General features: G+C 36.5%; 1 protein-coding gene across 5 annotated transcripts in view; it reads right to left on the reverse strand.

Annotated features, from left to right (window-relative positions):
• LOC132106394 (phosphatase and actin regulator 1-like) overlaps positions 1-14,818 on the reverse strand; it is a 21,491-nt gene extending 6,673 nt beyond the window's left edge. The window contains exons 1-4 of one of the 5 annotated variants that reach the window (XM_059512035.1): positions 14,406-14,818; positions 1,568-1,732; positions 1,412-1,492; positions 239-325 (exon numbers count right to left, since the gene is read on the reverse strand). In XM_059512035.1, coding sequence (XP_059368018.1) covers positions 239-325; positions 1,412-1,492; positions 1,568-1,732; positions 14,406-14,514 — 442 coding nt within the window. In that variant the 5' untranslated portion in view covers positions 14,515-14,818. Of the gene's footprint in view, positions 1-238; positions 326-1,411; positions 1,493-1,567; positions 1,733-7,312; positions 7,828-14,405 lie in introns of those variants that run through there. The other 4 variants (XM_059512036.1, XM_059512033.1, XM_059512032.1 and 1 more) reach the window with 4 other exon arrangements.
• Between the last annotated feature and the right edge of the window lie 662 nt (positions 14,819-15,480).

Genomic DNA, 15,480 nt, shown 5'->3' on the forward strand with positions numbered 1-15,480 from the left:
TTCTGCTCACAAGGGCTGTATTCATTTGATTAAAAATACATTAAAAACTGAAATATTATGGCGATTTAAAATCGCAGTTTTCTATGTGAATATCGGTGTGAAATGTCTTAAAGGTACAGTATCCAAAAATAGCTTTATGTAGAAGGTGAAAGATTATCATCAGACACTAAACTACAGCTGTTTTTGGTGAGGTTCTAAGTCAAACCGTGCAGAATATGAGAAGTGGACAGTAACGCACCTGTCGCTGTGCCGCTGGTTTCTACAGACTCTGACACCGGACTGATGACCGTCTGTCTGTCCAGATCACTCATACTGACCTCCTCTACTGACACACAGATCGAGACTTATTTCACTAAAGCACGTGCGACAAAAAATCGGTCAGAGCCTTGAATACATGTAGTACAGTAGCATGTATGAACCTGTTTACAAAGCTGTTGTCCAACAAAGATACCATTTATTGACATGAAATCATACTATTTTACAGTATTATATACAGTGATACAGGCTATGTCCATTACCATTGCATTATAAATATAATTTATTCTTATAAAAATAATATGCTTATAGTCCTCAAGTTTCCTCAAGATAAAAAATTCTCTATTTGCGCTTTATTCAGCTACATTGAAAACTGGATACTTTTGTTCATTTGTGACTCTGCAGCACAAAGCAGTCTGGAGTCTCTGGGGGATATTTGTAGCAATAGACAACAATACATAGTATGGGTCAAAATGATACATTTCTCTTTTATGCTAAAAATCATTAGGATATTAAGTAAAGATCATGTTCCATGAAGATATTTAGTACATTTCCTACCGTAAATATATCAAAACTTAATTTTTGATCAGTAATATGCATTGCTAACAACTTCATTTGAACAACTTTAAAGATGATTTTCTCAATGTTTAGATTTTTTTACTCCCTCAGATTCAGGTTTTCAAATAGTTGCATCTCAGACAAATATTGTCCTCCGAACAAACCACACATCAATGAGAAGAATATTTATTCAGCTTTCAGATGATGTATAAATCTAAATTTCGAGAAAATTGACAATTAAGACTCCTGAGTCACATATTAGCAATTTCCTAGAGCTTCATAAATTCTATTACTTCTGTGATGCATATGTGAAGTTTACGCGCAAGGGCGCCCTCTGGCTTCAAGTATGAATTAAACAGTCAAGTATGTACTCAGTAATGCTCACAACACCCTATTTTGACTAAAAATAGGAAAGATAATACTGTTCTCTAAACTTTTTTTGGTGGATGCATAAGATCCCCTGTATTATCGTCAGTTAATCGTTACCGCGATTAATACCAGAAAGTTATCATGATGTATTTTTAACCCCATATCGCCCATCCCTAACATTCAGTTGCTGTCTGCTTGATCTGATCAAGTAGAAAAGCTCTTTTCTTACCTTTCTCGTACACTTCCTTCAGCACGCCTCTCTTGATGAGCTCTTCCCTGCTCTGACGCGTCGACATCTTCCTCTCCAGCACTGCCAATCATCAACGAAACTGCTTAGAAATGAAAACAGTGCGTCTGCAGGTGGATTGCTGTGCGAGTCTCGTACCTGCAGACGTCTGCTTGAACGTGTCGCTCTTTTTCTTTCTCCATTTCCACGGTTTGAAGAGTCGTCCCAGACTGGCCAGTTTGCTGCGTCTGCGGATCGGAGGCGTGTGCGTCCCGGGAACCAGCGAATCAGAGCGCATCGCCGCCAGACGCTCCGCCCCCTCTGCTGAACACACAAACACACACACACGGGACGTTTGCAACCCCGTATAAAGCCTGACATAATGAACAAATAAACTCATTTTGTAAAAATGGAACTGTTTACTGTCACTTTAGGGGTAAATCTAAAACGTGTGTTTTTATGTTTTAGTACTTTCATGTTCATGTTGCTCTATTCTTTTTCTATTCTATCGGTTTTCTTTTTTATTACACAACAAAAAAAAAAACTTGCTATGTGTATTGCGTTAAGCTACTCTAGCACTTGCATATCATTGCTCTTTTGTTGATTTTGATTGCTTACATTGTCCTCATTTGCTAAATGACTACATATAATGTTCTGGCTTTTATAGCTAATATATGCAAATTGGTGCTGATGCTGAGATTTATATGGACAAAAAGTGATGAAATTCTGATGCTTGTAATATACATCAGTTATGTGTTTTGATATAAATGGATCTAAATATCAGATTTCGCTCTATATCTCCAGCAATGTGTCTCAGTTAGATATGAGATGTAAATGATCCACACAGTGATTGAGAGCTGATGAAATCAAGGCTCCTCAGAAGATGTGAGATGTTCTGGAGGCTTGTGAAGATCATTCCTCCGCTGAGGAACAGTGAAAGTAAAGCTTCTGGGAACAAACGCTCCTCAGAAGATCCTGAGGATCAGATTTGAGACTCTAAAACATGATTGATGGAGAATCAAGTAAAGCTGAGCTGCTTCAGTACAGGAAGAATTCATCTGGAGATATTACTGACCTTATTCTCACCTTTACTTGATCACAATCAGACAAGATTTGACACCAGAAAGATTCATACAGTTACACTGAAGCAGCTTTTTCTGAATAAAACATTAAACTATCGATCAGAGACAGGAGACATGCAGTAGATTGAGTGTGACAGCAAGGTTTTGATCATTTAGAAGCCTTAGAAATATGGCTTTACATATATATATATATACGGTTTATAGGAATAGCAGATGTGTTTTATTGTGCTTTTTAAGAGTAAAACTCAACATCCACATTTATTGCATGAAAACAGACCTCAAATATTCATCAAAACATCTTGGGTTGAATAAAAGAAACAACATGGAGGTGAGTAACTTTCACTCCTGGGTGAATTATTTCTTTAACAAACTAATAAATCCAACTGAAAATGTCAACACTTCCAACAGCTGCAATAAGAGGTACAGTAAAACGTTTTAAATGAAACCTGAATGGTCATTGATCGAGTAAATGAGCCAAAAGAATTTAAATGGTTTTGAAAGAGAAGAAACTAAGCATTAAAATTGTTGTGGCAGAGACCAAATACCTTTAGGATCAAGTAATTGGAAAAACTAACGAGACTAATTCAATAATCTTCCGGAGAAATTACTAAAACAGAATATTTTCATGTCCTTTTTCCAATTGTCTCAGATCACATGTTTTCAGATATTTTTACTTTCTCCATTTGGTAACTCAACAGAGACATATATTAACATTAATTTTCTTAGATTAAGGAAATTCAGAAGGGGGAAGACGACTGTGACATGCTTTAAGTGTACATTTCTAATCCCAGCTTCTCACCGCAGGAGAGTAATCTTCATATATATTTCACATCTCCGGAGCTTTCTGCACACATCTGCTCTCTAATAATCCACTATTCATTTCACAAAGTGACTAATATGGTCCCTTACTGACTGTAAAGTGTGGAAAAAGCACTCACTATGAGTCCAAATGCTGTTTTACATCTGATTCAACAGGAATTCTATTTTGGCTCGACTTGTTTTTACATTTGAGTTTTTTACTTGAAAATGACGGCATGAAAATTAAAGGAAAAGTTACACAAAAATTTAAATTTGCTGAAAAAATTCCTCACCCTCAGGTTATCCAAAAATGCAAGTTTGAGTTTGTTTCTTCCTCAGATTTGGAGAAATGTAGCATTGCATCTGTTTCTCATCAATGGAAGCTCTACAGTGAATGGGTGCCGTCAGAATGAGAGTCCAAACAGCTGATAAAAACATCACAATAATAATAATCCTCCAGTGAAAAAGTCCATCTCCTGTTATCACTCACATCAAAACCCAGCCATACTTGTTTAAAGCTGTTTTAAACAGTTTTGGCTTGTAAACACTGCTTGATCTGTGTAGATTTCTCTCCTGATTCAGACCAGACCGCTTTTTCACTGGAGGAAAAACTCATATTTTAGTTACAAACATCTCTCAAGACATTAACTGATGGACTGGAGTGGTGTGGATTATTTGTTGATTATTGTGATGTTTTTATCAGCTGTTTGGACTCTCATTCTGACGGCACCCATTCACTGCAGAGCATCCATTGATGAGCAAGTAATGAAATGCTACAATTATTGTTTCACAATCTGCATTTTAACATCAGGGCTGTGTGCGTACCAGGTTTCATGCTCTGCACCTAAACACATTGCAAATAATGCAGTTGTTTCACAGCTGTCTTCTGTTGACATTGGTCTCAGATCACCTGGCAGTTTTCTTTAATTAACCTGGATCTGTCTCTCCCTTGAACTTCATTTTCACATACTTACTGTTAATTTCTGAAAATGAAAATCAATTAATTAGTCAGATTTTGCTGACTTTGTTGTTTCCTCTCTTAGTGGTCTTCCGTCACTGTTACTTGACAAATAAGTTGTGTAATGATTTTCTTTATTTTTAAAATTGACAATTTTCTGCTACTGCAACACCTGTCGCAAAGAAGCATGATGATAACTTAAATAATTATCGCCCTATATCAAATCTTCCATTTTTAAAAAAAAAACCATAGAATGTGTTGTGGCTTTGCACCTGCACAATCATCTCATAGCAAATAATCTAGAGCCCCTTCAGTCTTGCTTCCGAAAATTACATAGTACTGAGATCGCTTTGGTCAAGATCACCAATGATCTGCTAACAGCCTCAGATTCTGGTTCTTTCGCTGTTCTTATTCTTCTTAGTGCTGCTTTTGATCCTGTTAATCCCAACCTTTTACTCAATCCTCAACAGGTGCTGAGACAGTTTGAACCTGGTTTAGATCTTACCTCAATGATCGAGATGGGCTCTGTCCGTACTGGTGTTCCTCAAGGTTCAGTTTTAGGTCCCTTACTTTTTAGCATTTACATATTTCCACTCAAACTGCTTCTAAGATCACTTGGGCTTAATTATCAGATTTATGTTCAGTCTAGGCCTGGGCAAAAATTTGATGTTCTTTTTTCTCCCATCAGCTTCGTAAAGCTGGCTCATTAACTTTAAATATTAATGGCTCTGTTTTGCTCTGCTGCTAAAACTCAGCTGCTAGGCTCCTGACTGGTGCCAGGAAAAATGAGCATATTACACCAATTCTAAAGTCTTTGCACTGGCTCCCGGTCAGGTTCAGAGATGATTTAAAAATCCTTATGCTCACATATAAAGCACTGCATGGTCTGGCCCCTCAATATCCATCTGTACTTTTAAACATGCTGTCACAAGCTGGTTTATTGGAAACAGGGTTTTCTCTTCCTATGCGCTTTGGAATGCACTCTCTCTACGAATTAGAGAGGCGAAGAATTTAAGTATTTTTAAATCTTACTTAAAAACAATTTTTTTTAGGTTAGCTGTTTTAAAGGCGCTATATAAAAATAAAGTATATAAATACATTTCTCCGAATCTGAAGAAGAATATGATGGCCTGAGGGTGAGCACATTTGCAGCATACTTTCATTTTTAGGTGTACATGGACTTTCAACATGCGGTAGTTAAGCGAATGCCATGAAATTTTAAAATAACTTTATAAAACTTGAATAAAAGCTAAATTTAATTCTCCAACAAATTGACTCTAACTGTATCCGTCTGGTCTAAAAAACACAAAATCACTGGGAGCGTCCTCTGGGAAAACCGGAAGATTTCTGGATCCATTCACAACCCGAATGGCAGCGGCCCTGGTACAAAAATAGGCTGGTGCATTAAAACAGGTCAGCAGGTAAAGGAAAGAATGAAGCTTGTTTTTCCAGAAGGGCTTTTCTGCTGAAGGAGGCTGAACGTTCACTTCAGCTCTACATCTGACTGATGAATGTAGGTCATTGGGAAAAACTAACAACCAGGATGCAGAATGCATGAATAATACAACGAAACAATCACATGTGGATTCACCAAAAGTTCAATGCCAACATATTAACTTTATAACAGGGTCATTCAATAATATAATAACAATACTACTGAGCAAAAATTCTACAAATCACAGCAAATAAATATTGTAAATTATGTTATCATTTTTAGTTTACATTCATTTTACATATAAAATATATTTATTTAATATGAAGCATCACATCCTGTTGTTCACTGTACATTAACCTGTGACTCATATTTACAAAAACATAACTATACTGTAATGTAAAAGTGCATGTAATGTCTTAAGTGAATATTTTAAATAATTTACATTACTTAATTCCAAAACGCATAGTATTTTACAGTAAACTTAAGATGTTAAATCCATTATAATTGTTCTCTGTATGGTCAGGTAATTTTACAGGAATTCACATTATTTTTCAATATTGTTACAGACACCTTGGTATCTACAGTAGTTGTTAACAGATTACTGTGTAGTGAAGTGTAACAAAAAATGTAATATTAATAAGAAACATAAATGTTCATAAATGTCCAGCTATTATAGTGGAAATTTTGCACATTAAAAAAGCTATGCATTGCATAATACATTTTTATTTACATCATATTTTATATTAGTGTTATATTATGTAAAGTAAACCATCTATATTTTATATTTTTAATTAGAAATGGTAAAAATACACTGCAGTGTCAAATGTTGACTACAGTATTTAACCGTGTGAACCCGGCAATCAAAAGTAGGGACGAAACCATAATGTTGTGAATAGAGGGTAAAGAACAGAAATATAGCATAATATGAGAAATGCATTAATGTTTATTTACCATAATTATCCAAAATCATGCATGACGTGTCTGTAAAGGACATATAATATATGGCTAAATATATTAAATAGTTGCTTTTAAAAAACTATTTTATCTTTATGGGCCCCTTAAGGTTATGCAATGTGTCCAAGACCTACTAATAAAGTTAAAAGAATGTTTATTATTGGACAATAACTCATAAAACAGTTCTCTGAATTTAAATCGAGAGTTGCATGGACAACATTTTATATAAAACATAAATTAAAAAAGAAAAACATACTTGAGGATATTTGTGACACTGGAGCACAAAAGCAGTCTTTATGCATTGCTAGAAATTCATTTGAACAACCTTAAAGATGATTTTTCTCAATATTTAGATTTTTTTGCTCCCTCAGATTCCAGGTTTTCAAATAGTTGTATCTCAGACGAATATTGTCCTCCGAACAAACCACACATCAATGGAGAGATCATTTATTCAGCTTTCAGATGATGTATAAACCTCAATTTCAAACAATTTACCCTTATGTCTGGTCACATTTATTTGATGTCTACTAAGAATAAAAAGAAACCCAAATCATTAGCTTCCTTTAAGGGGTGAAAGTTAAAGGGTTAAAGATTAACTAGGCCAATATTATAATAATTATTCTTTTTTTTTAAGACTATTTTATCCTCCAGAACCGTTAAGCGCGGTTATCACTCACCGTCCCGGATGTCGTTCCCGCGGCTGCAGTTACTGCAGATGTGCTTGATATGACCGGAGATCACAAACGGTGTGTTGTTGTTACCGGGGGCGGCGGGCTGCCGCAGTCTGACCAGGTTAAATGCTCTCCGTTTGCGCGGTTTCTCTGCGGACGACGATGATGATAACGATGAGGAAGATGACGCGTCCTCCCGTAATCGGGATGTGATCCAGGTCCCGTGCGTTCCGGTGAAAGCGGGACCCGCCATGGGCGCAGCGGACCCGTGTCTATCCGTCACACCGCGGGATGGCGCGGAGATCGAACGGAAGAGCGAGTTCATTAGCCTCACCGATCATCCCGAGCCGCGCGATCCGGGAATATATCACCGACGCAACTGACTGGCGCAGATTTGTTTATCATAAGCGGAAGGATGCGCCTCTAGGTAGCACCTCTTCAAATTCATCAACGTGACGCAATGCCGTGAAGTCCACGTAAAAATACGCGGAGCGGAATCGACCGTTAACGGGAGCTCGTCTTATGAATATTAATGACTTCAAACGTGACGTTTGTCCTTCAGGCCCATCCGATTGGAGGTTATTGTTCAGTGGGCTACAATGTTGAAGGCTTGGCTTATAAATATTAATGAGGCAACTTGTCTCGGCCCACTTGATTGGAAGGCGCTGTTAAGCGATACTATGCTGAAGGTTACGCTCTGAAATATCAATGACGCAATATCACGTTAACAGCCGTTACATCTATGGCTCTATTTTATTGTATTTTTATTTTTAACAATATTTATTTACATTTTATCTTTTCTATAACCAAGCAGCGTGAGCACTAAGCCTTCACCATAGTAGTATTTTCGCTGGCTACACGGTCCAGATCCAGACCGGATGTACCGAGAAGCCCCGCCTACGACACCGTGTTTGGATCGCTGTCGCACCGCTAGAGGCCGCGGTTACAGAAACCCGTGCTCAAGTTAAAATATTAACGGGAACCATTTTCCCAAACACCGTCAGTGTCCAAACCTATTGAGAAACTATTATTATCTGTAGTGCATAAAAAATTATGTAGATTTAACATCTCCGCATATAGCTTGACAAAATCCTAATGTACAATATGTAAATAATGAAACGCTATTAAATCAAAATCTAGTTTTCTTGCTATATGAAAGTTTATTTACCCCCCCCCCCCCCCCCAAAAAAAAAAAAAAAAAAAAAAAAAAAAACAACAAATTTATATATATATAATATATAATTTTTTTGTCATATGGCAATGCTATAGTACTTGATTTTACCCTTAAAAAATGATCGGAATGCATTAAAAACTCCTAATAAAGAGAAATATTGTGTTAAATTGTCCTCAGAACAGTTCTAATGAACATGTGCAGATGAAATATTATCCTGGATAAACCCAACCATGACTCATATGCTGGAATTAATATTATTTCTTTCTTTCTATCCTAAAACCTCCAGCAGATGGCCATCTCTTGCGCTAATTATGTGTGTGTGTGTGTGTGTGTGTGTGAGAGAGAGAATCAGGTGATTGCAACTCCAAAAACAACTTTATCTTATTTTATATTATTCTATTTTCTCATTTCACTTATTTACTTTTATATATTGGTCATTATTTTTTTACTTTATGTATTTATCCTCCATTTCTATTAAGTAAAATGTTTGAATTTTAAATTATCTTTATGTAATGTGACTTTTCCAATCAAATAATAAATATAAACAAGAGAGAGAGAGAGAGAGAGAGAGAGAGATGTAAATTAACAGTGTCACATAAAAAAGTGATGTAAAATAAAACTATTGAATTAGAGAATCACAAATAAGAATCACACACAAAAGAGAAAAACATCTGGACACATCTGGTGGAGATATCCAAGAAAAAAAAAAAAAAAAAAATCTTAATTTATACTAACCTCAGTAAAGGGCAGAATTTAAAGCATTCTGTAAAGTGTTTTGTAACTCACGAACGAAAAATAAAGCCTCAACAAGTGTTGACATTTCCCAACACCACAGCAGTAATGACTTTATGAACTACTTTACTTCTAAAATCGATACTATTAGAGATAAAATTGCAACCATTCAGCCGTCAGCTACAGTATCACATCAGACAGTGCACTATAGACCCCCTGAGGAACAGTTCCACTCATTCTCTACTATAGGAGAGGAAGAATTGTATAAACTTGTTAAATCATCTAAACCAACAACATGTATGTTAGACCCTATACCATCTAAGCTCCTGAAAGAGGTGCTTCCAGAAGTCATAGATCCTCTTCTGACTATTATTAATTCCTCATTGTCTTTAGGATATGTCCCCAAAACCTTCAAACTGGCTGATATTAAGCCTCTCATCAAAAAACCACAACTTGACCCCAAAGAACTAGTTAATTATAGACCAATCTCGAATCTCCCTTTTCTGTCCAAGATACTAGAAAAGGTGGTATCCACACAATTATATTCCTTCTTAGAGAAAAATGGTATATGTGAGGATTTCCAGTCAGGATTTAGACCGTATCATAGTTCTGAGACTGCTCTCCTTAGAGTTACAAATGATCTGCTCTTATCATCTGATCGTGGGTGTATCTCTCTATTAGTTTTATTGGATCTTAGTGCTGCGTTTGACACAATTGACCACAACATTCTTTTGCATAGACTTGAACACTTTGTTGGCATCAGTGGAAGTGCATTAGCATGGTTTAAATCGTACTTATATGACAGCCATCAGTTCGTAGCAGTGAATGAAGATGTATCCTATCGATCACAAGTGCAGTATGGAGTACCTCAAGGCTCAGTACTAGGGCCGCTACTCTTCACGCTTTATATGTTACCCTTGGGAAATATCATCAGGAAACATGGTGTTAGCTTTCACTGTTATGCTGATGATACTCAGCTCTATATTTCTTGGCAGCCCAGTGAAACACACCAATTTGAAAAACTAATGGATTGCATAGTCGATATAAAAAACTGGATGACGAGTAATTTCTTACTACTAAATTCTGAAAAAACAGAGGTGTTAATTATAGGACCTAAAAACTCTGCTTGTAATAACCTAGAACACTGTCTAAGACTTGATGGTTGCTCTGTCAATTCTTCGTCATCAGTTAGGAACCCAGGTGTGCTACTTGATCGCAATCTTTCCTTAGAAAGCCAAGTTTCTAGCATTTGTAAAACTGCATTTTTCCATCTCAAAAATACATCTAAATTACGGCCTATGCTCTCAATGTCAAATGCAGAAATGTTAATCCATGCATTTATGACCTCAAGGTTAGATTATTGTAATGCTTTATTGGGTGGTTGTTCTGCACGCTTAGTAAACAAACTACAGCTAGTCCAAAATGCAGCAGCAAGAGTTCTTACTAGAACCAGGAAGTATGACCATATTAGCCCGGTCCTGTCAACACTGCACTGGCTCCCTATCAAACATCGTATAGATTTTAAAATATTGCTTATTACTTATAAAGCCCTGAATGGTTTAGCACCTCAGTATTTGAATGAGCTCCTTTTACATTATAATCCTCTACGTCCGCTACGTTCTCAAAACTCAGGCAATTTGATAATACCTAGAATATCAAAATCAACTGCGGACGGCAGATCCTTTTCCTATTTGGCGCCTAAACTCTGGAATAACCTACCTAACATTGTTCGGGAGGCAGACACACTCTTGCAGTTTAAATCTAGATTAAAGACCCATCTCTTTAACCTGGCTTACACATAACAAACTAATATGCTTTTATTATCCAAATCCGTTAAAGGATTTTTAGGCTGCATTAATTAGGTAAACCGGAACCGGAAACACTTCCCATAACACCCGATGTACTTGCTACATCATTAGAAGAATGGCATCTACGCTAATATTTGTCTGTTTCTCTCTTGTTCCGAGGTCACCGTGGCCACCAGATCCAGTCTGTGTCCAGATCAGAGGGTCACTGCAGTCACCCGGATCCAGTACGTATCCAGACCAGATGGTGGAACAGCACCTAATGAATGTTGTTCAGTTGCTTTGACGCAATGTATTTTGTTTAAAGCGCTATATAAATAAAGGTGACTCAGAATTCAATCCATGCTGTTATGCAACTGTTTCCGTGTAACACACACACACACACACACACACACACACACACACACAGCAGTAATACATCTGACATTCTAACACATGGTTCAGTGATTGGCTCATTCTGGGCAGACACACACACACACACACAGATGTGGGGACGAGGCTGCAGGCGAAGTGTGTGTGTGTGTGTGTGTGTGTGTGTGTGTGTGTAAGAGGAGTGTGTGTTGTGTCTGGACTCTCACAAATTATTGATCTATCAGTTCAATCGACCACAAGAACAACACAGCAAAATATACTAACACTTCAGCAGGACTGATATTTTAACTGACACTACAAACATTTTACATTGAAATAAAGCTGAGATTAATTAAAATATTAGATGAAAAACTTCAGAAACTAAAACTACTAAAACTGAAATAAAAATACATAAAGCTTAATAGAATAGATTTTTTATATTTTTGGGTTTAATTTAAATGTAAGTTTGATTAATAGTTTTAGTTAAAGATAGCAGCACTGTCAAAAAATCATAGAACTATTAAAATATAAATAAAATGGCAAGCACACAACAAAATTACCTAAACCTAAATAAATAGAATAAAACCTTACATTTACCTTAATTTGCCTTAAAACTGAAATTTAATTGAATATACTACAGTATAATAAATGTAAAATATATGTTAAAAATAATATTAAAAGTTAATTGAGTGGCTGGACACGTCCATCATTTAATGACCAGTGACCTGTGAGTCACTGAAACCATTAAAAGTAATTTTGGTTAAAGTGAAATAAAGCTGAAATAAAATATCATATTAGATGAAAAACGTACATTTAAATTTTGAAATTGAAATGTCACATCAGCAACTAAAATTTTTAAATTGAAGTGCTTAAATTACTAAAACTAAGACTGAAATCAAAATTAATTAAAGCTGAATATAATATTAGAATAATAATATTATTATAATAATAATAGCTGAATATTATTTGAACTTTATTTACATTAAACTGAAAATATATATATTATATATACACAAATGAACAGCTATTCAAAATAATAAATACTATAATAGAAATAATACTTCAAGGGACTAATACACTAAGGGACTGGATAAGATCATGAGATTTTCAAATGTAAACTTTGTCGAATGTAAAAATAAACAACACATCGTCAAATGAAATGATCTATAAATGATCTATAACAAAGTTTGAATGCAATGGTTCGAAGTTGAATTGAAGGATTACTTGTGAATTATTGTGATGTTTTTATCAGCTGTTTGGACTCTCATTCTGACGGCACCCATCCACTGCAGAGGATCTATTTATGAGACACTGATGCAATGCTACATTTCTCCAAATCTGATGAAGACTGAACTGCAGGATTTGAGATCTAATGAGTCCCACAGATGAGTAATAAAGCTCAAATAGAGTAGGGATAAACACCTACTTTTATTGCATGGAAAATAAAGCATTCTGCCTAAACATCTCCTTTCGTGAATCAGGCTTGGATTGAGATGATGGTGACAGAACTGAAGATCTGAAATATAATGCCGCTAATATAGTTCCAGAAGATGAACTAAGGTCACGTCTTGAGATCCTCAACCTCATTAAGATGAGCGCATTGAACCGCATGACTCACCACATCGACAGTGTGTGTGTGTGTGTGTGTGTGTGTGTGTGTTTCCCCAACACAAACAAACATCTGCATCTCCAAAACACACTTCTGGAGCACTTATAAAACCCTGGTATGGTCATTTATAAAGTACTTCGGAGTACCTTGTCCTGTATATATGGGTATGTAATCATCCAGAGCCATAGTAATACCATGTTTGATACTTTATCGAAGCACATTTACCATAGTATTTTTGAAATATTTGGTTATGTTTATGTGTTAATCACTGTTCCATGGTAATACCATCGTATTCCCAATAGTACTTTGAATTAAATATTGTCATAAAGATAGACATGGTAATTATCCGTTCTCGTGCAATACCATGTTTTTGGACATTTACCATAGTAATATTGGGATTCTTTGAAGTTCCTTGGAATAAATACTGTAAATTGCATGTCAGTTATGGATGGTATTTTTGAAGTAGCTTGGAGTGCTATGTGATATAGGCACATGTACATTCATTACCATAATAAAGTATACCATGTTATTCCATAAGTACTTTTTGGACACTGCACCATAGTATTCTTCAAGGTACCTTTAAGTAACTTGGAGAAAATACGGTAAATAACATTGTATATGTCATTACACCGTGGTATTTTTGAAGTAGCTTGGAGTTCTATCTAAATATAATGGCATATGTTCATTTGTTACCATATTAAAATGCATATACCATTGTAATAATCTTTATGTACTGTGATATTTGGTCGTCTCTAGTCATTCAGATCCATAGTATTCCTGTTCAGCACATTTTACCATGGTATTCTTCAAAGGACTTTGAAATGCCATGTAAATAGAAGCAATAAATCCTCCAGTACCATGGTATTACCAAGTTTTTGGACATTTACCATAGTAATACTGGAACTCTCTGTAGAGTAAATACTCTAAATAATATGGTACATGTCAATTCACCATGGTATTTTTTTTTCTTTTTTTGAAGTAGCTTGGAGTGCTATGTAAATATAATGGCACATGTGTGTTTGTTACTTTATTAAAGTGCATATACCATGGTATTCGGAGTAAATTCACTAAATGTATAATGGAAAATGTTTTATTCTTTCCATATGTAGAATTTTTTTTGGGGGGGGGGGGGGGGGGGGTAAACAGCTTGTATATGCATATGATGCAGCTAATCATTTAGTACCATATCAAAATACATATACCAAGAACTACTGTCTTGTGTATATGTGTTAGTCTCTCAATATTAATATTTTGGACACTGATATTATAAAGCACGTGTTTAGATATTTGCTAGGCTATAGTGTAATATCACGGTATTCCTTGTTTGGAGTGCCATGCTGCTGCCATCCAATAATCATTCAGTACCATGGTATATATGACAGAAGCATGGTATTCCCACAGTACAGCAGTGAACGCACACACACGCACCTGTCTGTAGTGTGTAGGACAGCCTGGTTTCAGTCAGGTACGGTGTGTCGCTCTTGGATCGAGCTCTTCTGATGGGCCGCCTGTCCTCATCCTCCGGTGCCGCCGCCATCAGAGCCACGGGACCCCCGGTGCAGTCCCCGGTAACGGCAAGGCACAGTCACGGTAGAGACAGACGCAGACTCACTCCGTTAACCGATCAACCGACACGACACACGCGAGGTAGAAGCGTAAATCGCATCCGGTCCTGATGCAGCAGCAGCGCGCGAATGAACGGAAGCATCCAGAGCGCGTGGAATCCTACTACCGTTAACTAACCGGGATGACGTGTTCGGCACGGAGCGTCTCCGATGCGGCGGAGAGCGAAACTCACGCGTTACACCCGGGAGATCGCGTGACACTCGCATGTAGACGCAGTAAACACCGGGGAAAACGACACCGATGTCCGTGCCGCTGTGACATCATCACCGGCGCTGAACATTGATCCCGAGCACTTCACCGGTCTACGGATCCGAGCTGACTCACGCTGAACCGGACTCAAATTCACATGCCTTACCGTTGCAAACTGGAATACACATACAGAAATTTTAAAATATAAATAAACTGGGGGAAAAAATAAGAGCAAGTTTAAATGCAAGCTGAAATCCTATAGCAAAAAAATAAAAATCTGAATTTTTTTTTATCGTGTTTTATTGTTATTACCTTTTGCGTAATCAAAATAACCCAACTTCAGTTTGAATGAGATTAATTGGAATGCAATCGTTAAAAACACAGTTTTAACAGAATTATTAGTACCCCCCCCCCCATCTATTGAGCAGGTTGGATTACTTCATTCATTCCCATAAGCACGCATCTTAATGTTTAAGGATACAATGATATTATAGGAAAATTTGTGTCTTAAAGGGATAGTTCACCCAAAAAGGAAAATTCTGTCATCATTTACTTACCCTCGTGTCGTTCCAAACCTGTATGAGTGGCTTTCTGATGTTGAGCATAAAAGAAAACATACTGAAGATTGTTGGTATTAAAACAGTTGGTGTTTCCCATTGACTTCCATAGTAGGAAAAAAAAATACTAT

The sequence above is a fragment of the Carassius carassius genome, chromosome 27 (assembly GCF_963082965.1).
Source record: "Carassius carassius chromosome 27, fCarCar2.1, whole genome shotgun sequence".
Classification (NCBI taxonomy): domain Eukaryota; kingdom Metazoa; phylum Chordata; class Actinopteri; order Cypriniformes; family Cyprinidae; genus Carassius; species Carassius carassius.